The sequence below is a fragment of the Panthera pardus genome, unplaced genomic scaffold (genome assembly GCF_024362965.1).
Source record: "Panthera pardus isolate Hobbes unplaced genomic scaffold, ASM2436296v1 HiC_scaffold_13, whole genome shotgun sequence".
In the NCBI taxonomy this organism is placed as follows: domain Eukaryota; kingdom Metazoa; phylum Chordata; class Mammalia; order Carnivora; family Felidae; genus Panthera; species Panthera pardus.
Window position 1 is genome coordinate 81,545,417 of NW_026526688.1, and position 26,212 is coordinate 81,571,628.

At 38.3% G+C, this 26,212-nt stretch overlaps 1 protein-coding gene across 2 annotated transcripts in view; it reads right to left on the reverse strand.

Moving 5' to 3' along the window:
- Window positions 1–26,212, reverse strand: part of SMAD1 (SMAD family member 1) — a 78,951-nt gene that overhangs the window by 41,684 nt on the left and 11,055 nt on the right. For both annotated transcript variants that reach the window (XM_019420614.2, XM_053901218.1), the window contains exon 2: window positions 5,069–5,651. In XM_019420614.2, coding sequence (XP_019276159.1) covers window positions 5,069–5,468 — 400 coding nt within the window. In that variant the 5' untranslated portion in view covers window positions 5,469–5,651. The remainder of the gene's footprint in view (window positions 1–5,068; window positions 5,652–26,212) is intronic.

Sequence of the window (26,212 nt, forward strand, 5' to 3'; positions counted from 1 at the left end):
AATAAATGACATAGGTTAAGGAAAAAACACAATTCCTTAAATCCATGAAAGTATTTTTGGGGGCGCCTGGGTGGCTCAGTCAGTTAAGTGCCCAACTTCGGCTTGGGTCATGATCTCATGGTTCGCGGGTTCGAGCCCTGCGTCAGGCTGTGTCTCCCTCTGTCTCTGCCCCTCCCCTGCTCCTGCTCTGTGTCTCTCTCTTTCAAAAATAAATAAATATTCAAAAAAATTAAAGAAAGTATTTTTGGTCAAAGGAACATTAAAAGGACAATTCTAAAACCTGCACTGGGCCAAAAACAAAGCATTCACAATTCTAAAACCTGCACTGGGCCAAAAACAAAGCATTCCTTTCTCCTCGACTCCTCCACCTCCTTAAATACACCTTATGACATTTTATCAGAGTGCTGATCTTAATGAATATCAGAGAGAAGGGAAGTCCTGGAAGATCGGGTCAATTTTATATCTGTAACAAAACATGCAAAGTTCAAAATGATGAACGAACAACTTCAAAGACAAACCCATTAGCATCTCTTTTCGATAAAACACAACTTCATCTAGTCAACTGGACTTGACTTGTCTAGGTACCTTAAACCAGTGGTTCTCAAACTGTAGCCTGCATCAGAATCACCCACAGAGCTTGTCAAAACACGGATTCCTGGCCCCATCCCCAGAGTTCAGTTCAGTAGGTCTGTGCAAGGGTCTAAAACTTTGCATTTCTTTTTTTAAATTTTTTTTTTTTTTAACATTTGTTTTTGAGACAGAGAGAGACAGAGCATGAACGGGGGAGGGGCAGAGAGAGAGGGAGACACAGAATCGGAAGCAGGCTCCAGGCTCTGGGCCATCAGCCCAGAGCCTGACGCGGGGCTCGAACTCACGGACTGCAAGATCGTGACCTGAGCTGAAGTCGGACGCTCAACTGACTGAGCCACCCAGGCACCCCAAAAACTTTGCATTTCTAAAAAAGGTCCCGAGTGATGCTGATGCTGCTGGTCTGGGGAACACATACTTTGAAAACCACTCCTTTAAACTAGAGACACCCAGTTTTTGTTGAATTTTTCTCCAGAGATCTCAACAGGAATCTCTGCAGAAAATACCAAGTCTGGGAGACCTAACTAATGCTTAAACTGCTAAATTGCTCTTTGAAATAATTTATCTGAGCTAAGTTGTTACATAGTTCAAAGTAATTCCGTGTAGAGCTGTGTATCTGTAGCTTAGAATTCCAGACCCCTTGAGGTGCCTGGGTGGCTCAGTTGAGCGTTCTACTTCAGCTCAGGTCATGATCTTACTTATCTTGAGTTCAAGCCCTACATTGGGCTCACTGCTGTCATCACAAAGCCCGCTTCAGATCCTCTGTCTCCCTCTCTCCCTCTCTCTCTCTCTCTCTCTGCTCCTCCCCCCACAAGGTGCAGGGGCTGCTTCATAGTGGTCTCTGGAAAAAGGCCATTTGTTCTTATTCCCACATTAGTCACTTTATAATATGAAAAATATAAGCTAAATCCTGATGTGTTCAAATTCAACAGATCTTGGCCTCAGCCTCAAAGTTTTCTAGAACTATTCTATGCATGCCTCACAAGATTTTTGGCTAACAGTTGGGGGGGGGGGGGGAGGGGGACGACAAAATGTCACCTGTAGTCTCAAATGTCTTATTTTAGCTGGTTTTCCACCCATCCCACCCCTGTCCCAACAAACCTTCTATAAGTAAGTTACTAAGAGCAACAAAATCATCTCAGTATTAATTTTTAACCTAAAGAAAAACTTTTCGTCATGTCAGAGGTGTTAGTAATAGTGTTATTTCATTGTTAGTAGTGAAATAAACGAACAAGGGAAGATGATGTTCAGAGGACATAGGCAAGCTGAAAACTCATTTCCAAAAAATGGACAAATGACCATACAAAGATATTACAACCAAAAAAATTTATTGAACTGTGCTAGCTGCTTAAAGTAGAAATGCTAATAATACATATGGGCCCTACCCTCACAGTTTTATTTATTTACTATCTTGCCAGGAAGACTAACAAAAAGACAAGTGTAAGTATGAGGAACATTATGAAGAAATTCAGATTGCTACAGGAAACAGAGACTACCCTATCAGGAGGGTAGCAAAAGAGGAATCAAGAGAGACTTCTCAGCAAAGCTGAAACCCATTAAGCTTAGAACTGAAGGATAAGTAAGAGTGAGCTAGACAAAGAGGGAGGAGAAACGAGTTACAGACAGAGGAAAAGAACAGAGTGTTCCCATATGACTCAAACACACAAAATATGGAAGAACGGGCAAAGAAGCTGGAACAGCAGGCAGGCAGGACCAGAACGTGCAGAGCTCTGTGTACTAGCAATGGGAAACAGGAAGATAACAGGATCATAACATGCATCTTAAAGAACTCTCTGTGTAGTGCAGATATTGGCCTGAAGTGAGTGATGGGTCAGGAGGCACAAGAGGAATTGCTGAAAGGGTGGAGAAGAGTGGCAGGAGTGTGGATGGAGAAGACATAGTGAAACTTAATTGTCTGACACACAGGTTACTTAAATTTATAGGGACTTCAGTTTCATCATTAATGAAGTAGGATTAGAATCTTCCCTGTATACCTCCTTAAAGTTACTATGGTGAATCAAAAAAAATCACACACCTAAATAATCTTGTTTCTACATATTACTTGTATACACTGTTTATTTCTTCTCCAAAACTCTTAACTCCATCTCAATTTCTGGCTAACAGCCCATGTATCTCTGTGTTGACTTTCTGCTTTTTAATTTACCTCACAGCACATATAATAGTTAGTAAAGAATGTCTGCATTAGAATAAGAATTCAGCAGGGGCGCCTGGGTGGCTCAGTCGGTTAAACATCTGACTTCGTCTCAGGTCACGATCTTTCGGTTTGTGGGTTCGAGCCCCGCGTTGGGCTCTGTGCTGACAGCTCAGAGCCTGGAGCCTGCTTCAGATTCTGTGTCTCCCTCTCTCTCTGCCCTTCCCATGCTAACCATCTGTCTCTGTCTCTCAATAATAAATAAATGTTAAAAAAAAAAAAATTTAGAATAAGAATTCAGCAAAGTTGGTGGAAAAAAGCAAATGCAGTCTTAGCAAAGATCAAGTCTAACAAAATGTCACTTTTAAATGGATACAATAAAAACCAACTAGTTATCTAGACATAAATCTAAAGAAAGATCTACAAGAATTATATGGAGGAAACTTAAAGAAAAAGACCTAAATAAATGTAGAAAATGCAAAATTAAGTCAATCCTTTGCTAATGAAACCAATGAAATTCCAAAAAAATTTCCAGAGGATTTTTCACAGAACTTGACAAGGTAATCCAAAAGAATATAATACAGAAACCACAAAAATATAATGTTGAATGAACATAACAAGTTGTGGAAGGATGTTCCAATATCGGTAACTCTTCTAAACATATAAAATAATATTATGTGTTGTCATGGATTCAGACATACATAATAACAGTATAAAAATACACATGGGAATGATGACATCAAATTTTAAGCAAAAAATTCAGAATAGTTACTGAAGGGAAAAAAACTGAATCAGAGAGGCCAAACCTAGAGTTTGGGTTTTATTTGTAATCTTTTATTTCTTAGGCTAAGTGGATACAGAGGTGTTTATTATTATACTATTCCCTAGTCTTTAAACTCTTTTTGTAGGTCTTAAATATTCCATGAAAAACCAAAAACTTTTTTTAAAAAACCCACAAAAACAGAATGCCTTTTATTTGAGAATGTTACTACATGATCTAGCATAGTAGTTTCCAACACCAGTCCAATAGCTACTCGACACCATCTGAAATATTTGTTAAAAACATGGATTACAAGGCTGTGCCAGAATCAGAATGTCTGGGAGGGGAGCCATGTGATTCTAATGCACAGCTTCATTCAGGAACCCTTGGTAACCACAAATCATTAATAACTAATCCATCAACAAAATGGGTTCCAATCTGACAATGAGATATTTAAGTGCTTAAGACTGCCTAATTACTTTCCAATTGATGCAAACTGTCTAGAATGGGGATTCTAATTTGAGGGCAAAACCATACAAATTTTAACGCATATTATACCCTCAAAAAAGGTCATACACGTAAAAACTAGGAATATCCTCTAAAGTAATAGCATCTAATGATTCCACAGCAGATAGAATTCCCTCATATCCTCCACAGGGAGCAAAATTCCACCAGAGATGATAAAAGATGCTATCTTTTTTTAAAATTTTTTTTTAACGTTTATTTATTTTTGAGACAGAGAGAGACAGAGCATGAACAGGGGAGGGTCAGAGAGAGAGGGAGACACAGAATCCAAAGCAGGCTCCAGGCTCTGAGCCGTCAGCACAGAGCCCGATGCGGGGCTCAAACCCACGAACTGCGAGATCATGACCTGAGCTGAAGTCGGACACCCAACCAACTGAGCCACCCAGGTCCCCCAAAAGATGCTACCTTTAAAAATAAAGTGGTACAAGTCATTAGCAATTGCACTAAAGATGTATTTCCCTCAAGTACACAGGTGGCAACCCCATGTTTCTTCTCTTTCTGAATTTTATTCCTCTGTAATAAAATCACAGCTAAGTTTATCTAGAGAAATTCAGAGGACCAATGATAAACATAAAAAATAAATTTAGAAAGAAAACCATTCATTCATTCATAATTAGAGTTTTCAGTATTGCTATGACAATTTTGCCTCGCTCCTAAGACACAAAATTAACTAGAGAGGACTAAGTTGTTAGAAAGTACAAAATCTTCAAGGGCTGGCACATTTTCCCCTAATATTTAAAAATCACAACTAGGGGCACCTGGGGGGCTCAGTCAGTTAAGCATCCCACTCTTGGTTTCAGCTCGGGTCATGATCTCATGGTTCATTCAAGCCCTGTATCGGGCTCTGCGCTGGCAGCACGGAGCCTGCTTGGGATTCTCTCTCTCTGCCCCTCCCACATGTGCTCTTTCCCTCTCAAAATAAATACATAAACTTTTGTAAAAAAAGTAATAAAAATCACAACTAAAAACATGGAAAGGGATTATTTTCGTATTTTAAACAACACGAATCTGCTAAATACATCAATATAAAAGGACTCACTTACCAGGACTTTCTACTCGCTTATAGTGGTAGGGATTGATGCACACTTCCTTCTGCTTGGAACCAAAAGGAAACTCACAGCATTCCAGTGGTTTTAGTTCATGGTGGCTCTGAAGATCGGGCCAACGCCACACTCGGCAGTAAATGACATGAGGCAGTCCCTTCCGGTGGGAAACTTGCAGCCTGCCGTCCAGAGAGCGGGGGATGGTGACACAGTTACTTGGCTGCCCTGGGCAGCTCAAGGCCTTTTCCAGTTCCTCCATGGCACCTTTCTTTTTCTTCAGTTTTTTCACCAAAGCATCAACAGCTTTCTCTGCCCATTTTTCTTCTTCATCACCCTGTTTCCACCCAAGAAGTCTCTTCACAGCTGGACTTGTGAAGGAAAATAAACTTGTCACGTTCATAATGACCACACTAGTTCTACACTCCTTGTGTACGGGGAAATACAGGAGTCTCCAAATGCAAAAGCACAATGGAAGAGATTTCACTTTATTGACATAGGATTCCCTGTAGCTTCTTGGTTTTGAGGTCCCAAAAAGTAGAAATTACCATGCCTAGTGCTTTAAAAAGTACTCCAAAGTCAGCACCTAGAAAAGAAAAAAGGGGAAAAAAATGTTTAAAATACTCGCTACTACAAAACCACAATTCACTGCACAATTACTATGGGCCAGGTACTATTTTAAGTACTTTTATGTATTACAATATGTTATGGACTGAATCATGTCCTCCCTAAAATTCATGTTGAAGCCATAACCCCCACTGCAACTGTATTTGGAGATGGAGCCTCTAAGGAAGTAACTAAGGTTAAATGAGGTCATAAGAGATGGGCCATGATCTGGTAAGACTGGTGGCTCTACAAGAGGAAGGGCTCCCCCGCTTTGCACACACACTGAGGAGAGGCTATGTGAAGACTCAGAGAGAAGACAGCAGTCTACAAGCCTGTGGCAGAGCTCTCACCAGAAATCAAACTGACCGGACCCTTGATCTTGGTATTCCCAGCCTCCAGAACTGTGAGAATAAATTTCTACTGTTTAAGCCACCCAGTCTGAGGTATTCTGTTGCGGCGGCCCAAGCAGACTAACACTTAGTTTTTTTAAACAGTCTTCACAGTGAGGTAATACGGTCGTTGCCATTTTACAGAGACACAGTTTAAAAAGTAGTAAGTTACTGTTCTGAGATAGAAGCAGTAGACACCTTCGTGCAATAAAGTCCAAGTTATCAACAATATTGTAATGCTTTACACTCAGATTCATTGAGAAGCTCTAAAAATGTATTTCAAAACAGACCTCAAGCAACAAAAACTGAAAGTGACAGAAAAACATACAGTGGTCTTAACATCTGTTTTTGGTTTATTCTTCAAGTATCTTTATGCTGAAAGAGAAATTAGTTCTATTTCTACTATGTAAACATTATAAGATTTTAGGGTATTTATTCAGTAAACAAGCCTGTGTCTATGGGCCATAGGACAAGTAAAGTAGGAAATTTGGTTTTTATTGATAGGAAAGGAATGGAGCACATGAACACATACTGTACCAAATTCTTTAGTCCAGCTGTCTCAATCAAGCCTTCCAGTTACTCCTCACCAGACAAAAACAGAAAAGGTGAGAAAGCTTAAAGAGGGAAACTTTGCACAAATTCCAGCTAAGATATAGTAGAGCATGTATCACACCAACCTCCTCCCAAGAATCACTCTAAAAGGTAATAAAATATAAACAAACAAAAACGCCCCACTTTAATTTTAAATACATCAAAGAGCAGCCAAGGTCCTCAGGACTAGAGGGCCAAGATGCTTAGAACAGAAAAGCAATGAAGTGAGCAGAACATTCTTTTCTGCTCCTCTTCTCAGGGCCCTTACCAATGCCTGCACTGTAAGTAGCAAGAGGCCTGGTAGCCGAACTGAAGGGGGCTCAAGAATGAAGCAGAGATTTCAGTGGCCTCATAGGGGGAGACCCCAAAGGGGCATGCTCTAGTGTAAGGGCAAAAAATGAAATGGACCAGTTTTTATACTGAAACATGGCCTGAATTCATCTTTTTTTTTTTTTTAAATCATCTTAATTGGTGGGAATAGAGGAGAGAAAACTGTTGCAGAGGCAATGTTTGTAGATACTGGCCAAGGATTTTCCAAAACTGACAACAGACATCTAGACACAGATCCATGAAGCCCTACAAATCCCAACAAGGATAAATATAAAGAAACCCACAAGTTTTGATGGATCATATCACAGTAAAATTGCTGAAAACCTGTAACAAAAAACTTTAAAAAGACACCTTATTTTTCTACAATAAGTACAATAAGGCTGACAGCTGACATTCCAACAGAAACAATGGAAACAAGAAGGCAATCATTAACGTGCAAATGTAAACAAACAACTAGTAACTTAGAATTCTATACTTAGTGGAAAAATCATGCAATAGTGATTGTAAAATAAATGTGTTTTACAACATACAAAATCTGAGAGAACTGACTTCTGACAGGAATTTGTGAAACAGAAGGAAAAAGATCCCAGAAAGAAGCAAGGAATGGAGGAAAGAATGAAGAGCTCCAGAAGGATAAATAAAGCTAAGTCTAAATGAGTACTAACTTTACAAAAACAATAATAGGAATCTCTTGTGGTATTTAAAAAATAGAATTAAAATGCATGGAAAAAACAAAAAGAAACAGAAAGGAGTAAATGAAATTAGTGTTCTATGGTCCCTGTATTACCCAGGTTGTGATAAAGCACTGAATTATTATTGATAAGTCTTGTCATAATAATAATTTAAAAAACTAATGATAGGATAATTTAAAAAACTATAAAAAGGTAATAGAGAACTTATACAATATAGAATTCTTTTTAAAAATATGATTCATCCAGAGAAGTTAAAAAATACGGATTTTTAAAAAAAATATTACTGCAAAGAATTTAAGAGAAAAAAACAGAGCAAATACGTGGGACAAACAGAAAACAATAGGTTTAGATCTAATTCCAAAAGTATCATTAATTATTTAAATATCAACAGACTAAATATGCAAGTAAAAGATGGGTAGGGATGGATGGGGATCATACCTAACTCTACTATGTACTTACAAGAGGCACACATTAAATATAAAGGACAGAGAAAGGTTGAAAGAAAAAGGATGGAAAAAGATATACTATGCATATTTTAACCAAAAAAGCTGCTGTAACTATCCAATAAGAAAGAACAGACTTCAAAAATAAGAAGTATCACCAGATATTTAAAAAAGGGATATTTCATAACATTAAAAGAGTTGATCTAGGGGTGCCTGGGTGGCTCAGGTGGTTAAGCCTCCAACTTCAGCTCAGGTCATGATATCACGGTTTGTGAGTTCAAGCCCCACGTCAGGCTCCGTGCTGACAGCTCAGAGCCTGGAGCCTGCTTCTGATTCTGTGTCTCCCTTTCTCTCTGTCCCACCCCCACCTCCACTGTCTGTCTCCCAAAAATGAATAAACATTAAAAAAGAAATAAAAAAGAGTTGATCTACCATGAATATAGCATAACCTCAAATTTTCATGTAAAAAGTGTCAAAATACATTAAGCATAAGCTGACAGAATTAAAATGACAAACAGACAAACCCATAATCTTAGTGGAAGATTAAAACGATAACTGATATAACAAGTCAACAAGAATCAACAGACATTGAAGATTAACAACATTTGTAAAAAAACTTGATCCAATTCATGTACATAGATCACTGTACCCAATGACTGTAGAATATACTTTCAAATATACATAGAATACTTACCCAAATTGACCATATAAAGAGCTATAAAGCAAATCTCTATACATATCAAAACCAAACAATATGCCTTTGAGCACAGTATAAGAAATCAGTAACAAAAATATCGTTCTCTAAAATAATTACACTTAAATAACTCATGGGTCAAAGAAGAAACTACAGTGAAAACTGAAAAACATATTTAACTTAATGATTATAAAAATATGACACATCAAAACTTGCAGGATGTGGCTCAAGCCATGCTTAAAGGAAAATTTATAGTCTGAAATGCATATATTAGAAAAAAAAAGATGAAAACTAATGGTCTATGTATCTACCACAAGAAAAAGGAAAGGAACAGTAAATTAAACTCAAAGAAAGTAGAAATGATAAGAAATTGGAAAAAAAAAAAAAAGCCTAACAGAAAACTTACAAAATCAAAGTTGCTTCCCCAGAAATACTAATAAAATTGGACAAACCTCTAGCAAAACTGGTCAGTAAAAGTGAAGGCACAAATTAGTAACAATAGGAATAAAAGGGGAAATCATTACTGATCCTCGCAAGTTAAAAGGATACGGATTACTAATTGCTGTCACAGCAAATCTGCACATCTAGAGCTACTTTGTGGTAGTCTACATGCGTTCCTCACTACAGCAAAGTGACTGAGGAATTCAATCTTATTATCTTCCTATCCTCAGAGCCAGCACTGTACCTGGCACCCAGCAGATTCTCAATAAATGTTTAATAAATAATTTAGCTCCCTGAACAAATCAGAAGGCCAAGCATGGAACTCCAACTTTACTCAATAAACTATGAGTAAATATTACTAAATAAAAATATCACTCAATGGGCTGTAGAGAATCAGTTATTTCCTTTTTCAAAGTAAAGAGTTTTACCCAAATTTGCCAGTTCTATTGAAGTTGGTATTAATTTCATTTAACAGAAAAGGAAAGAGAAAACAAAGCCATGCTGCTATCAAAAGTCACACTTGGTCAGAGTGTACCTACTGAAATAATCATTTACTTTTAGATTAGCTTTGCAAAAGAACAAGGACAACTTCTTTCTAGTCTTCTCATAACAAATTATGAAGGGAATGTATTTCTTCTTATTTTATATTGCCTTTTCTTCTACTCCAATAACCGCTTTTTTATATTTTAGCCAATGATTTTCAAATAGAATGGGGTGAGTTTATATCAAAATCACCAGGGGCTATTTCAAACACTGTCAGTGATGGGTTATACAAGGCAAGTATGTTGCGGGGTGAGATTAAGAACCACCATTTAAGACCTTTGTTTTAACTATTCAAACTGACACTCATTCAACAAAGCTATACTGAGTGCCTGCTAAGTGTTTGGCACTGTGCTATAGATATACAGGGACAGGGGCAAAAATGTCTGCATCCTAAAGGGGCTCACAAGCTGAGAAAAGAGCCAGGAAGTCAACAACGCTCTCTGCGGCAAGTTGGTGTCCATGCTAACGCTAAAGGATTGGGTTGAGAAGTGTTAGGCCATCTCCAGGGAGTCATCCAGAAGGATCACACTGTGACTATATACCAACGTAGAACATGAGCACAGGAGTAGAAGCGGAGGCCCATGTACTGTGCATTTGCCCACCAGGAACTAACTAGAACACTGTACGAGAAAAGCTCTAAAATGAGTGCAAACAATAATATATAAGAGAAGAAAACAATTAATTCCAAGGATTTCAGGAAGTTTTCCCAAAGAGGTCTTAAAGGATGAGTAGAATTTTATGAAACAACAGAGCTAACATTTTGAGCTATCGCTACCTGACAGACACTGTTCCGACAGTTTGGATCTACTAACTAATGTAACCTTTACAACAAACCCTCTGAGTAAACACTATCGTTTCCCTCTTTTTACAGGTGAGGGAAGTGAAATACAGAAAAGTGAAATAAGTTGCCCAAAGTTTACAGACACAGCTGTAGGCCAGAGCCAGGGTCTGAATCTGTGCTCTCTAAGAGAGCCTCAATATTTTAGCCACTTGTCTAAACTGCTGGTTTGAGGGGAGAAAAAAAAAGTTACAAACAGAGAGGGAGGGAGGCAAACCATAAGAGACTCTTAAATACAGAGAACACACTGAGGGTTGATGGGGGGTGCGGGAGAGGGGAAAGTGGGTGATGGGCACTGAGGTGGGCACTTGTTGGGATGAGCACTAGGTGTTACATGGAAGCCAATTTGACAATAAATTATATTAAAAAAAATAAAACAAAGAAACTGCTAGTTCTAACAGACACAAAATAGAAATGCAGGGCTCAAGGTGGCTGGCGATGACACAGGGCTGATAAGAAGGGCAGGGGCAAGACTATGAAGGGCCTGTGATACATCTTATCCCGTAGACAAGTGGAAGGTTTTCTATCACAGCAATGCTGTGATTAGACCTACAGATCTAATCTGTGTTTCACAGAGACAGCCAAGGTGATAGCCTTAATACAGGAAGACTTCTCCATACAGAGAACAAAAAACAAACCGCTACCTCTAAACACTGCAGGAGCCAACTGGAGGGACTGTCCCAATGCCACTTCACAAAAATTAAAAGTGGCAAGTTCACAAACCTTTACGTATAAATGTGCGTAGATGAAACAAAATGCCAGCCGATGACTAATATCTGTCTACTTGAGTTAAGTATTTTTTTAATATACAAGTCAAACAAGTCACCTACCAATGAGTCCATGATACTGTGGCCTTGGCAAGACAGCTCATTTTTTTTTCTGCCCGTTTTTGTACTTCCTGCTTTAGTTTATGTCAAAAGCTAAGTGGCCTTATCAGTTTAAAGTGCAAAATAAAAACATGAGTCAGCAAACAGAGATTTCCTTCCCTCTTCTCCAAATACAAACATTTCACACTGACAAAAAAAAAAAAAAAAAAAAGAAAAAAAAAAAATCATTCACTCACTTAGTAAAGAACCTCTAAAAGCCTTAAAAATACTATCTTTTGTTCCAGCAACTTCACTTTTCGAAACTTACTCTAAGGAAATATTCTGAACTAGAAAGGTAAAATGTTTTTGCACAAAGATTTTCATCAAAGCATTATCTTTTTTAGAGGAAAAAGAGAAAAGCTAATAACTAGAAAACAGGTAAGTAAGCTATGGTACAATCCACTCAATAGAATATTACGTAGCCCTTAAAAATTATGTTCATAAAAGCTATGTAATAACTTGGAAAAAACCTTAAGCACAAAATAACATGGGTTATGTAGCATGAACAACTATGTAAATACATCAAAATATTAACAGTGGCTGGATTTGGAAGGTTAGTAATATGTCTCTCCTACTTTTCTAAACTTTTCAAACATTTAATGAAAAACTTTAACTTCTGAATTAAAAAAAAAAGCCTCCATATGCAAATATTTGCAAATTACAAAAAAAAAAAAAAATCAATTTTATGAGGTCAAGCCACATACAAACTGCTTTTAAAGCCAGGTTGGACTTAGACTGTGATCTGATTTTGCAAATAATAAAAATACGTTTTTTTAAACCCTGTTTAAAACAGTGTTCTAAATTCAGATTTTTTCCTTATGGAGTGTTGCCCATGAGAAGGATTTCTATTAGCACTGCCAGAAGTCAAACGAGAAAAATACTCTTCTCATACTCCTTTTGACTTGGCTATTTAATTTTGCAACCCATGTACTATTCCTTAATGTTAAAAGGAAAAAAGCAAAAAAAATTAAAATACCTTTAACTGCTGTGTAACTTGCTTTCTATTTAAAGGAAACCTAATTAGCCAATTGCACAATGGACATTTTCTTTATCTTGGCCTCATCTAGTAAAGAAGCATGTAATTATCCAACTGTGTGAATATAAACAAAATACATTATCTACTATTCAATACCTTTCAGATCCCAGATTCCCACACAAAGTCTTAAAATAATTATTCTAATTTGTATCTGAAAATACAATTAAAAAAGGGAAGAGGGAGAGTAGCTGCCAAGTGGTACAAAACAAGTACCTTTATAAAAGGATGGAGGAGGGAGGAGACAGATCATGACCAAATTAAATCCCTCTGTAGCTTCAGACTAGTGTGGCTTATAATTCTTGCACTTGCATGGAATTCAATGAAGTAGACAAAATAAATGGCTCCATTAAATATTGAGGGAATAATTAAATTATACAATAAAATAAATATAAAATACAGGCTGCAAAAAGTGACTGGGGAAAAAAAACAAAGACTCCTATCCTAGTACCTTAAAAAAAAAAAAAAAAAAAGGAACTAAATAAAGATAAATGGTCTATTGTCAATGAAGCAAGCAACTTTTTTTTTCACTTCTCATTCTCTGGTTCATTACTTTGTCTTAACTCTAATGGTAAAACAGCATGGCATAAAGATGAAAGGAATTAAGGAACTAAAAGCACAGGGTATTGATTAACTTCACTTTGAAACTGTTTAACAGTTGGATAAGTTATTTAGGAAAAAAAGACAACTTTACAAAAATTACCTTTCTATAAAAATGCTTGAACCATTTTTTTAGGAAACCAGTATTTCCAAGTAACAAGCTGTGTGCATTATTTCCTGACTTATACCACTAAGCTTTCTTCTTAAGCAGATGATCTTGTGAATAAGCAGAAAAAGTTAAGACTTGAGCTCCCAAAGAAGAGCCACAATGGGGCTTCAGAGAAATCATAAGCCAACTGTATGATTTTTGTAGTGCACTAGTTTTTATACCGAAGATGTTTCATTATATACCTCATTAGAATGCCATGGAGATGTAAAATACCTCAGAGATGTGTTGTACAAGTACTATGGAAAGGTACGTGTCATCTATCCTTGCATCCAACTTTAAATAGGATTTAAGGCCTAGTAAGAATTCTTGCCTCCTCTGAGGTGCTTGACTAAATTAAGACATCATAAAGGGCTAAAAAGTGAACATGCCAGAGGATCTGTAATGTAACTTTCACTACTCCGTTTTTTTTTTAGTCTACCTGATTTCATTTGGGTACCCAAGTCAACTGCATACTCCTACCAAAGGCAGTATTGGCAAAACAGATCATGACTCTCAAGAAGGATAAAACAAAGATACCCTAAAACTTCCCGACACTCAAAGAAACCACAGAATCACAGAAGAGTAGACACAACAGATTACGGTTAAAAATACTTAAAAAACACGAAGGCTGCAAAGAAAAATACTCCAGAGATTCAATGCCAGTAAATATTTTAAACCATAAAGAGCAATTCATCATTAAGCCAAGAATTGCAATGAGCTTTGTTGATGGAAGAGTAAGACAGAAAATTCACAAAATGGCACAAGGGTGGGGGGGGTGGTGAAGAGAAGGGGATCACAACCATATTCATCAGACCTAAGTAAAATTAGGCTACAGAGTCAAAAGTCCTGAGGAATAGAGAACTTCTAACTTTTGGTAAAACTAAATTACCTGTTACCCAAGAAAGTAGAACAGCAGACAATCTGCATACTGGCTTAGCACTGAAGGAGAAGAAGGGCATACACTCGCATTTCCGGGTGGAAAAACAATCCTATGAACAGTACCTGTGAAAAAGTTATGAACGCAGGTAGAGACAGTGCTCTGGAACAAGTAAAATACAACCATAAGCAGCATCAACTCTAAACAGTGCCTAACAAAAGCACAAAGACTATTATACTGCTCATTAAGGAAAATGATACATCCTTATCCACTGTTAAGGCAGACCAGGAAAAAAAACAAGTTAAAATTTGCTATACAAGTATAATGTCATTACAATGAATATAAAAACAGAGATGGGTTTTCTCCATCTATTTTGGTCTCAGACAAATACCTCAGAGTTATAAAGCTCTGTGATCTGGTTCCAAACAAAGATTTCTTTTCCCCAGCTACTTCATTAGGAACTAACTTCGTTTTGAGATATTAGACCTGTAGAAAAAAACAGGTGAGGTGCCCCTGGATTTATTTTTCCTGTTTTAAAATAGCAGTTAGCCCTTGATGTTCAGTTTCAAATGGGTCAAATGTAGCTAAATAAAACTCACACTAACCAAAATAATCCTAGAACAAAAAGAAAGTGAGGATGAATAACATCTCTCTCCAACTTTTGCAGGTTTGAAAACACTTTTTAAACTACCTACTCTGCTGCCAGGAACTCTACTTCAACTGAATCCTCAGAAAACGTATTTAAACAAATTCCTACACAAGAAAGTGACATGAAGATCCACTGGAGACCACAGAAGAATTCTGCTGGTCTTAGATCAAAGCATCAAAGTCCTGCCATTATAAACATCCAGAAGTCAAATTTCACCTTAGTGAGCCTCTTATTAAGCCTTGTTTTGGTTACTTCCAAACACTTCGCAACTTTCTAAGCATGTTAATTAATGACTCTGAATAGTTACGGCTGCCATTTTTTCATTAAAAATCTTTTTTCAGAGATTAATTTTCCAAATCCGGGCAACCGGTGTGTGACAGTGGGAGGGAGGATGAGCTCTCAAAAACCTATTTTTAGTAGTAATGCAATTACGACTACCTTAAAACACAGATGCTAACAGCCAGTCTCCCAGTCTCTCAGGTGCGACTTAGGAGACATGCAAGCAAGAGCTGCCATGTGGTCTGTCACCAGTGTTAACCGAGTGGGAAACTCCGGAATCTAAAAGGACAGGAGTAACACACAGATTGAAGAGCAGCTTACCACTTACCACTCGTAAGTTCACTGCAAGCTGTGACACTGTGGCCAGATAATTTCAAAAGTAGCATCCCTTGGATGAAAGTGAAGCAAGGAATTTATGGATGTCACAATTACATGAGACTCTAAAGAGGACAGCACTCTGGTTTACATATTTAGGTGTGCCAAATATACTATCCGATACATCTCCACTGTGTTGGAAAATTCTTTAAGACAAGAACGCTTTCTGGTTCTGCTCTGCATGCACAAGTCCTTCCATCCTGACAAACCTAGGCTGCTTATAAGACAAGCGGTCAATTATTCTTAGTCACAGACACTCCCTAGAGAATAGCAAGTGTCAGCTCTGTTTTGTTTCATTAGATGATTACTTGTTAAGTAGACTGAAGGCACTTAGGAATTTTCTTACCATCCTCAACTTCCACAAACAAATCTGTCTTATTTGTACATCTCCTTGCCACTCCCTCCAGAAGTTGTACCACTTTCTTTAATCCCACTGGATCCCTGTTCTCCAATTTGTGCTTGTAATGGAAAAATGTCCTTCGGTTCATAGTAACTTCAAGACATCCAGGTCCTAATGACCTCACATTGATAAATTTCATCTGTATTCACCTCAACTCAAAAACTGGAGTCATCTGGACTGCAAGTGCTCATTCCTTGAACACAGGAGACTGAAGACTGGAGACATTTTAAACTTTCATTTTATTGACAAGAAGAAAAACTCTACCACAGTTGTCTCTTAGAAAAAAAAATATTCTGAGTCACCGTTAACGGAGAAGAGCAGTTTCACGGACTGCAAAGAATGCCAATTGTGGTAAATTCCCACAAGTGGTCAGTTATGAACGATTCACCACCAACAAATGAACAAAATTATTCTAACTGCATTATTAGCTTATGCAAGCATTGTATTGGTTGTGTTTACAAACATTATCTTATTGATTCCCGCAGCAATTCTTCAAGGTATGTATCAGTATCTCAATTTTACTAAGAAACCCGAGAATCAGAGGTCAAGTAACTTTCTCATATTCTAATTAGTGGTAGATCTACATTTTAAGCAGGTAACTAAAACAGAATAGGTGTGTTAAAGTCCATTAATCAGGTTTAAAAAAAAAAAAGTAATTCACAAGTCAAATTCAGATGAAAATGGAATAGGCCAGAGGAGGAAAAATACTGCCCTTTTATTAAAAAAAAAAAAATCCTGCTGTATTTCATTTTTTTGGAACATATTTCTCCTTCCCCACTGATCTCACAGGTGCGGTTTATGACAACAAACACACATCTGTAGGGGTGAGCTGACACACACAAGGCAGGACAGCCTGAACCCTCTTCCCTATATTTAGAACCTTCTGCTCAGCTCTTAATTGAATAATTTAATCAGGACCCTCTAAAAGGGAAACACATCCATATTCATCACAGGCATCAAAGGAAACATCTTTACAAGTTATATCCTTTTACAAACCAACATATGGTCTCACGCCATTCTCTCAATTGTTGAACTCCTCCTCTGGGAAGAGCATGGAATTTTATTTCTTTTTATCACTTGAAAAAATCACTTCCCCCCTAATTCAGTAAAACTGGGTGGAGGCCACTTCCTCCACAGGTGAGAGAAATAAAACTTGTTGATCTGTCATTGTCAGGAATTTTAAAGTTAACTATTTATTCTGTGTACTTTTAAAATAGAAACAAAAGGCAGACCAAATCCAAAATAAGAAATCAGGGCACATATCCCACACTTTCAAATAAAGCCTCTACAATTTTTCTGTCGTCTTAAGCTGTTTCTAAATGAGAAAACAAGAGCCCTTCACTTGGAAAGAAAAGAGCTAGGCTTGAATGGTAGCACCCACTCAGGAGGTGCCCTCTGAACAAAACACCTCTCTGAGCTTCCATTTGCTTTTCCACAAAACTTTGATTCCACCACCTATCCCGCTGGGTTAAGTATGAATACATAAAACTGCTCTGAAAATCACAACATGCTGAAAAATGTAATATATTTTATTAACACAAGTTTCACAAACAAGGAACCTAATTTAACACCTTGTATATACAAAAAAAGAGTTTCTGTCCTAGCTGTGTCAGTTCTATGAAGTTCTAACTTTGTAAAGGGAGAGAGAGAAAGGGGGATAAAGAAAGAGAGAGAAGGCTATATAACTGCACTCAGAACACAGCACTGAACGAGACAAAAAATAGATTTTTAAAAGCTCATGCCTTTATGAGACCTGCATTCCAGTGGTCAGGTAAGGCCTCCCTGAGAAGGTAATATTTATTTTTTTTAAGTTTATTTATTTATTTAGAGCATGTGGGAGGGGCAGGGAGAGGGGGAGAGAGAGAGAGAGAGAGAGAGAGAGAGAGAGAGAGAATCCCAAGCAGGCTCTGTGCCATCAGTGCAGAGCCCGACACAGGGCTCGAACTGAGGAACCAGGAGATCACAACCTGAGCTGAATCTAAGAGTTGGATGTTCAACTGACTGAGCCACCCAGGCACCTCATGATATTTGAACAGAAGCCTAAAAAGGTGGGAGGCTGAGCCCTGTGGGTAAGTGGGGAAGCACACTACAAGCACAGGAAAGAGCAAGTGCAAAGGCCACCAGGTAAGAGACAGTAGTGAGAGAGAAGATGGGACAGGTAAGGGAGCCAATCCATAGGGACTTCATAGCCTTCATTCTGAACTGAGCCAGGAAGCCTGGGGTGGGGGGAGGGGAGGGGGGAGGGACGGATGTGACCAGAGTTTGAAAGGATTACCATGGGTTGGCCCACTGAAAGAATGGAAGTAGGAAGCAGGAGCAGCGAGGTAGTGGTAGTGGCAGCAGTAAGAACTTAGGAGACAGATTGGGACGCCATAGCAATTGTTGTGGTTTTGAGAGGGACAAAGGTTTGGATCAGTGTAGCGGAAGAGTCAGATCCTGGATATATTCTAAAGGTATGGCCATGAACAAACACGTTTTATTGCTAAAGTAAATAAAGGAAATAACCATAAGGTTGGAGAAATCAGTTTAATTTTTAGACATGCAAAATCCCACATTATAGAACTATGAGACTGAGTCTCTGAGGTGGAGTCCAAGGTTACTGGAGAAGTAGTCCAGGAATGATCACAGAAGCAGTAGGGAGGGAATAACGACTAGAAGCTGAACTCTTTTCGGAATTAGGGGGAATGATGGGGACTGGCAGTAAATCACTAACAAGGAAGGGAAGGGAGTGGTATAATCTGACATGATAGTCAAAGCTGGGTGTCTCTATGGAGGATGGTGGAAGAATGGTCTGACGGCAATGAACAGGGCACCCACTTCCAGGCACTGCGATATGAGGGTTATGAGAGAAAACAGCCACGCCTTGAGACCGTTACAAAGGAAGCAACATCCTCAGATGAACATACACAAAGACATTCATGTTCTAAATAACCCAGATGTCTAACAATAATGGAATGATTAAATAAATTATGGTACATCCGACAATGATGTAACTGTTAAAAAAGAAAAAAAAAAAGGACAGACTTTCATGTCTAACAGGGGAATAAAGCCATACTGTAACCGTTCAGTTTGAAAAAAGTTGCAGAACAATATACACAGTATGGTTCCATTTTAAAAACACAAATAAAAACAAAAACTGTACAGGTACAACATATGTGCATTTTTAAAGGCCTGGAAGGAAGAAACAAAACAGAACAAGTGGTTCCCTCTAGGAGTGAGCTGGAAGGAGAGGAGTTCAGAACATTTTTACTTATAACCAACTATTGTTTTCAATTTTAAAACCCCAATAATAAAGATAAGTAAAAACTGAAGAGGGTAACATTTATTCCACATGGCTCTATAAGACAGTATTATGAACAAGAGGTGGCAAGATTTATCTTTTTATAAAGAAAAAAATAATTGAAAGTGTTTCTGCACAGGGGCGCCTGGGTGGCTCAGTCGGTTGAGCGTCCAACTTCGGCTCAGGTCAGGATCTCGCAGTTTGTGAGTTCAAGCCCCGCGTCGGGCTCTGTGCTGACAGCTCAGAGCCTGGAGCCTGTTTCAGATTCTGTGTCTCCCTCTCTCTGCCCCTTCCCCGCTTATGCTCTGTCTCTCTCTGTCTCTCAAAAATGAATGAATGTTAAAAAAAAAAAAAAAAAAAAAAAGTGTTTCTGCACAGAGTGGAAATATCACTGAAGTGGGATTTCAAGAGAAATCTATTCCTGTGTACAGTGTTGGAATAGATGACTTACCTCTGGTGGGAATATGATTTTTTTATTAAGCAATTCAGCCACATGATCAAAAAGTTCAATTTTACAAAACACGTATTATAACAAAAAATAATTTACCTTCTCATTCTAGTCCTTGAATCCTCTTTCCATTAGCAATTCAAATATCCTTCAAACCTTTCAACGCATAAATTTCTTACCAAAAAAAGTTTTGTATTACTCAAGTATCTTCAAAAGCAATTTGGTCCTGTCACTTTTCCAGCATATAAATCTGTTACTTGGGAGAATGAAATGATTTCTAAAAATCAAAGTTTACACAATCCCTGAAACACTGACTCTCTTCCACATGACAATCAATGACAACAGCCTGTTATCCATCTGCCGAAAACAGGACTGGACTTACATGTTTGCCTGGCTACCTCAGAGAAGAAACTGAATAAAACAAGAGCAGCCCCCTTCCAGAACAGTAACAGCTCCCTCCAGTTAACAGCTAAAAGAAACAAATGCAATATGTCTCACTAGGTCATGGAAAAAATGCTTTGGATAAAGGCAAGCATAACCTACAAAGTTAGGTGATGTACTTTAAGTCCGGACTTGTTCAGTCCAGTCCTATCTATTAACTTTTCCACAGTGACTTACTTACCAGTCAGAATGCAAACACCTAGTAGAGCTCTCAGAAGGTTTCAGAACCCAAAATCTCCTCCTTAATACATCCAACTACTAAGAGAATGTTAGTCTTCATTAATTCACAACTTAACTGAACAAATTCCTTAATCCCTTACCACCAACATAAAAGTACAGTAGAAAGAACACGGGCATGATACAGTTCCCACCACGACCAAGCTTAGAGTTATGAAGTGTGTCAGTGAGAGATGGGAGAACGATGACGGTGGTAAGAGCCACACAATATGTTCAGACTGTTTATCTAAGGAGAACACAGGATGAACAACCAACAATCTATGCTGTTTTCTTTGCCACAACTACATGTTACATGCATCCTGGGCTTTGTTACTTACCATGCAATAAAAATACAAATTGAGTTCAACTGACTGTCAACCAGTCACATCAGTATGAACAATAAATGGATAATCCAAAGCAGTCTTAATAAAAAGTAACCACTGTAGGGGCGCCTGGGTGGCTCAGTCGGTTACACATCTGACTCTTGATTTTGGATCACATCACGACCTCACCTTTCATGGGATTGAAACTCGCATTGGGCTCTATGCTGGCAAAACGGAGCCTGCTTGGAATTCTCTCTCTCCCTCTCTCTCTCTCTCTGCCCTCTCCCCAACACACGTGTGCTCTCTAAATAAATAAATGAATAAATGAATGAATAAATAAATAAAACAATAAATAAATAAATAAATATTAACCATTGTAGGCATTTTTCCAAAGACGTACAGATGGTCAACAGGCACATAAAAAGATGCTCAACATCACTAAGCATCAGGGAAATGCAAGTCAAACCACAATGAGATGTCACCTAACACCAGTTAGAATGGTTTTTATCAAAAAATTGTCAAAAAGACAAGAAATAACAACTGTTGGTGAGGATATGGAGAAAGAGAAACCTTGTGCATTGTTGGTGAGAATGTTAATTGGTGCAGCCACCGTGGAAAACAGTATGGAGGCACCTAAAAAAAAATTCCATATGATCCAGCAATTCTACTACTGAGTATCTACCTGAAGAAAATGAAAATGCTAATTCAAAAAGATATATGCATCCCTATGTTCATTATTTACATTGTAATTTACAATACCCAAGATATGGAAGCAACCTATGTCCAACTATGGATGAATGGATAAGAAAGATGTGATACACACACACACACACACACACACACACACACACACACACAGAGATACTATTCAGCCATAAGAAAAGAATGAAATCTTGCCATGTGTGACAACATGGATGGACCTTGACAGTATTATCCTAAGTGAAATAAGCCAGATGGAGAAAGACAAATACTACAAGATGTCACTTATATGTGTAATCTAAAAAAAAAAAAAAAAAAAAAAAACAAAACCACAAAAAACCCAGACTCACGACACAGAGAACAGACTGGTAGTTGCCAAAGGGGAGAAAGGTTGGGAGAGAGGGGCAAAATACGTGGAAGAGAGTAAGAAGTACAAACTGCCACTTAAAAAATAAATAAACCATGAGGATGTAATATACAGCATGCGAGATACAGTCAATAATATTGTACTAACATTGTAAGGTGACAGATGATATCTAGACTTATTGTGGTGACCATTTCACAATGTAAATAAATGTCCAATCACTATGTTATACACCTGAAAATAATATACTGTATATCAATTACACCTCAATGAATTAAAAAAAAAAATTAACCAGTTTTTGGAATGTATTATGCTTTATCAAGAAAGGTTTTAACTCCTTTCCACATGTTGTTTACACTAATAATAAAGCTATTATATATACCCTGAGAATATAGTAAATTCTAAAAAAAATTTTTTTTACATTTATTTATTTTTGAGAGAGAAATAGAGGATGAGTGGGGAAGGGGTAGAGAGAGGGAGACACAGAATCTGAAGCAGGTTCCAGGCTCTCAACCATCAGCACAGAGCCCGACGTGGGGCCTGAACCCACAAGCCGTGAGATCATGACCTGAGCCGGTCGGACGCTTAGCCAACTGAGCCACCCAGACACCCCTTAGAACACAGTAAAGTCTAAAGAAAGGCTTGTGCAAGACTCAAATATTGCTGTGGAAAATCTCTAAGTGGATGGCACAGTTAACCAGAATGGTTTTATTCTATATTCTATATTATAAATTATATATGAAATATATATATCTATATTATAAAATTTACCAAGGCAAAACATATTTTATCATATAAATCTCCCCACCCTCCTCTTGAAGTTCTGACTGTAGGCAAGAAACAGCCTTAACAGAACATCTGAAACACACCAATTTGAAGATTCAACAAACTCTCATTACCATCACTACCAACTGCAAAGGGAGGGAGCGGTCATGCACATGGTTCGAGGGGTGACATTATACAAGAGTGCATCCATGGTCTCCATCAATTTTCAGTACGGCTCAAGTATTCAAAAAGAATCAAAAATTATCCTCTTATCACCACCACCACTACCAACCCACAATGAAGCACCAAGCACTGTTTGGACACTTTATACCTATTAACTCCGGTAATCCTTACAGGAATCCTATAAGGACTATTTTAGAGATGATGAAACAGGTACAGAAATGTTCAGGAGCTTGCCAAGGCAACCTGCTCCTCTTAAATGACCTCCTCCTGTGTCTCATGCATAAAGCAGAAGCCTGGTAATCAAGGATTTGCTTATGGTTTTATTTTAGTCCCTCTAATTCCTTCCCTTCCCAACTTATTTGTTTTCATTGTTCTTTCCTTCTTGATACACTTTCCTAGAACGCAGGAAAAACCAAGAGTTTTATCAGGGCAGCAATGACAAAATGAAGTTCATTTTAATCTAAAGAGTCCAAAATAGGCATAAGAAATCATAAGCTGTAACTCAACAAGACATAAGGAACCTGCACGAGGGCTTCACACCAACAGACCATATATGTGTTCAACTCTTAATATTCTTTTTTTTTTAATTATTTTTTTAAATGTTTGTTTATTTTTGAGAGAGACAGAGACAGAATGCGAGTGGGTTAGGGGCAGAGAGAGAGGGAGACACAAAATCCAAAGCAGGCTCCAGGCTCTGAGCTATCAGCACAGAGCCCGATGCAGGGCTTAAATTCACGAGCTGTGAGATCATGACCTGAGCCAAAGTTGGACGCTCAACCGACTGAGCCACCCAGGTGCCCCTTTAATATTCTTTTCTTATGATAAGTCTGTGGAACATTAAAATTAAACTCCTTTTACGAAATGCATTTTCTTTACATTTCCATTGGTTATTCTCAAGAGTCCTTCATGGAAAACAAAACAAATCAAAACTACTGGCTCATTTTTTTTAAAGGTAATACTTTTCCATTCAAGCAAATGTAGAGATGGAGAAAATTTAAGTATAGGTAAAATATTAAAATATTCATCTTAATGGCTAGCACACAGCTGACAATCACAATGCTATCTATAGATATTGGCAAAAAATACTACTCTGCACTCTGGAGGGTGTGGGGGAAGGAAGGAGGAGCAGACGGGAAGATAAAGCAAACCGTGTCTCTGTATGGCAGAAACATCGGCTGGTGGCACTAACACTTCAATTCTTATGTGCCTCCTAATCCCTGCCTTTTCTTGCTCTACTGCAGGGTTTCTTAGCATTATGGGATATTAAGCAGCATCCCTGCCCTCTACCCACTTGATGCTGTTGAATCACTCATGCCCTGCCTCCCCCAGTTGTGACAACCCAAAATTTCTCCAGTTCCTGGCAGAGGAACCACTGCTGTGCTCAGCTATGCTTTTCTCTCCTTTCCTCCTTGTTATCTAAGTGCCTCGGGCCTCAACAGTTTTATATGACTCTACTTCTAGACACTAGGACACAAGGAATTGCTGATCTCTTCAAGAAGGGAAAAGAGAAAGAAGTTAAACATACACATTCTTTCTTCCTCTTTTTCTCCTCAAACAAGAAAAGCAGGAACAAAACAACCATTCCTCAGAATTAACTGGTATGTCTTGAGCGCTTACAACAGGTATCACCCAGGGTCAAGTGCTGCTGGGTATAAAAGACTTAGTTCATACCCACAATGAACTTACATCAAAATGAAAAAATTCATCAAGTACCTACTGTGTGTCAGGCCAATAGTTCTTAATGCTGGTGTACATTAAACTTACTTGTAACACTTTTATAAAAACTCCCCGCCATAACCCTTGAATAGAATCCCCTAGAGGCAGGTCCATGCACTTCTGTGGTGGTTGCTGAAGTGATTCTGATGTGCAGACAAGGTGAGAACAATTGTGCTAACACAAAGATCATAAAGACACTGCCTGTGTACCTCCAAGTAACTCAGTCTAAAGAGTTAATAGATAACTGTAATAAAAGCAATTAAAACAAAAGCTAGACTAGACAAGCTGGCTTGTACTTTTCCTCAAAGTTACAAGATTTTTAGTGCAAGCCTAACATTTATGACCACCGACTCCAATTTTATCAACTGTGTAGGGGATACCCTATGAAGTATAAATACAGACACAAAAACTGCTGAAGGGCAGGATGCAAGAGCTCTATCAACTGCGTCTTCAGCTTTCTTTCTCAATCTCTTGATTTTGAAAGGTTATCCCAATTGTAAGAGAAATACTTTCAAATTAAAAATACGCAACACTAACAATGATGACTTGTTATTTAACTTTCTTATTTTTGTAGTCTCTTACTAATAAGACTGCTCCTTCAAGTCAGAAACTGACTTATACAGTCCTCATTCCCTCCCCAAACACAGTGGACAGGCAGCAGGAGGGTATGAACTGCTTGCTGAATTGGTTAATATGGATGCCACAACAGGCAGAAGCCCACAGTGAGGATGCACCTTCTTAAAGGAGCCTTTCCCCAAATAGAGATCAACATCTCAGCCTGCACAATTTGACAAAACTCCTCAGTGTCTGAATGCAAATAAATGCTATAAATAGTTTGTGTGCCAATCATCTGAATGTTAATCAGGTTAATTTTGTTCACAGTTAGGAGGAAAACATTTAAAACCAATGAAACATTCCCTGAAGCTTGAACAAATTTCATAAAAACCCTAAGCACACAAACAAAAACACAGGAAAATAAAGAGGTGGTTATTAATCATGCCAGACTGCAAAGCCAGCAATGGGCAAAAAGCAAAACAGGAAGCTGTAATAGAGGGGACGGCAAGCCATATACAACCTGCCATCCTGGGTTTCAACAGGGGCTAAGTGCTAATGCAACATGCACTGCATTATTATTCCCTTTCACGGAAAAGCTACAGTCAGTCTCTGCTAAAATTAAGACCCATTTTGCAGTTCATCCTCCCTTCTCCCCAGCTCAGCTTTTAAAGAGTCTAAGTCTGACCAAGGCATATCAGCTCAGGGTTCTCACACATGCTCACTCAGAACAAGGAGGGGATAGGATCGGGCCAAGTGGTAAGCCTTTAGGTGAGATTTCAGTCTGTTTTGGGGCACCTGGGTGGCTCAGTCAGTTAAGCATCTGACTTCGGCTCAGGTCATGATCTCATTGTCTGTGAGATTGAGCCCCACTCTGGGCTCTGTGCTGACAGCTCAGGGCCTGGAGCCTGCTTCAGATTCTGTGTCTCCCTCTCTCTCTGCCCCTCCCCTGTTCACACTCTGTCTCTCTCTCTCTCAAAAATAAATAAAGGCCCCCCAAAAAAAAATTAAAAAAAAAAAAAAGTCCTTCTTCCCCCCTAACTTTGAAATCTTTTCAGGTCATTTAAAAGAAAGAAGATGGTGAGGCAGAAGATGCTAACAAATTAATTCTATTCTGTCTAGCCCCTAGGGAAGAACTCAATGCTGAGTAAGACTGTACTTCAGTTAGGTAAGGATCTAACCAACAAGCAACAGATGTTTCCTTTACAGGCAGTGTATGAAAGCCTTTTTTTAACACCTCTGATCACTATTATCCTTAGGAGAAAATCTGAGAAATTAAATGCTGATGCCTAACTCTAAATGTTTTTCAGCTTATAAGAACTCCTACTACATGGGAGAACTTTTCTCACTTTAATACCTTATAAAC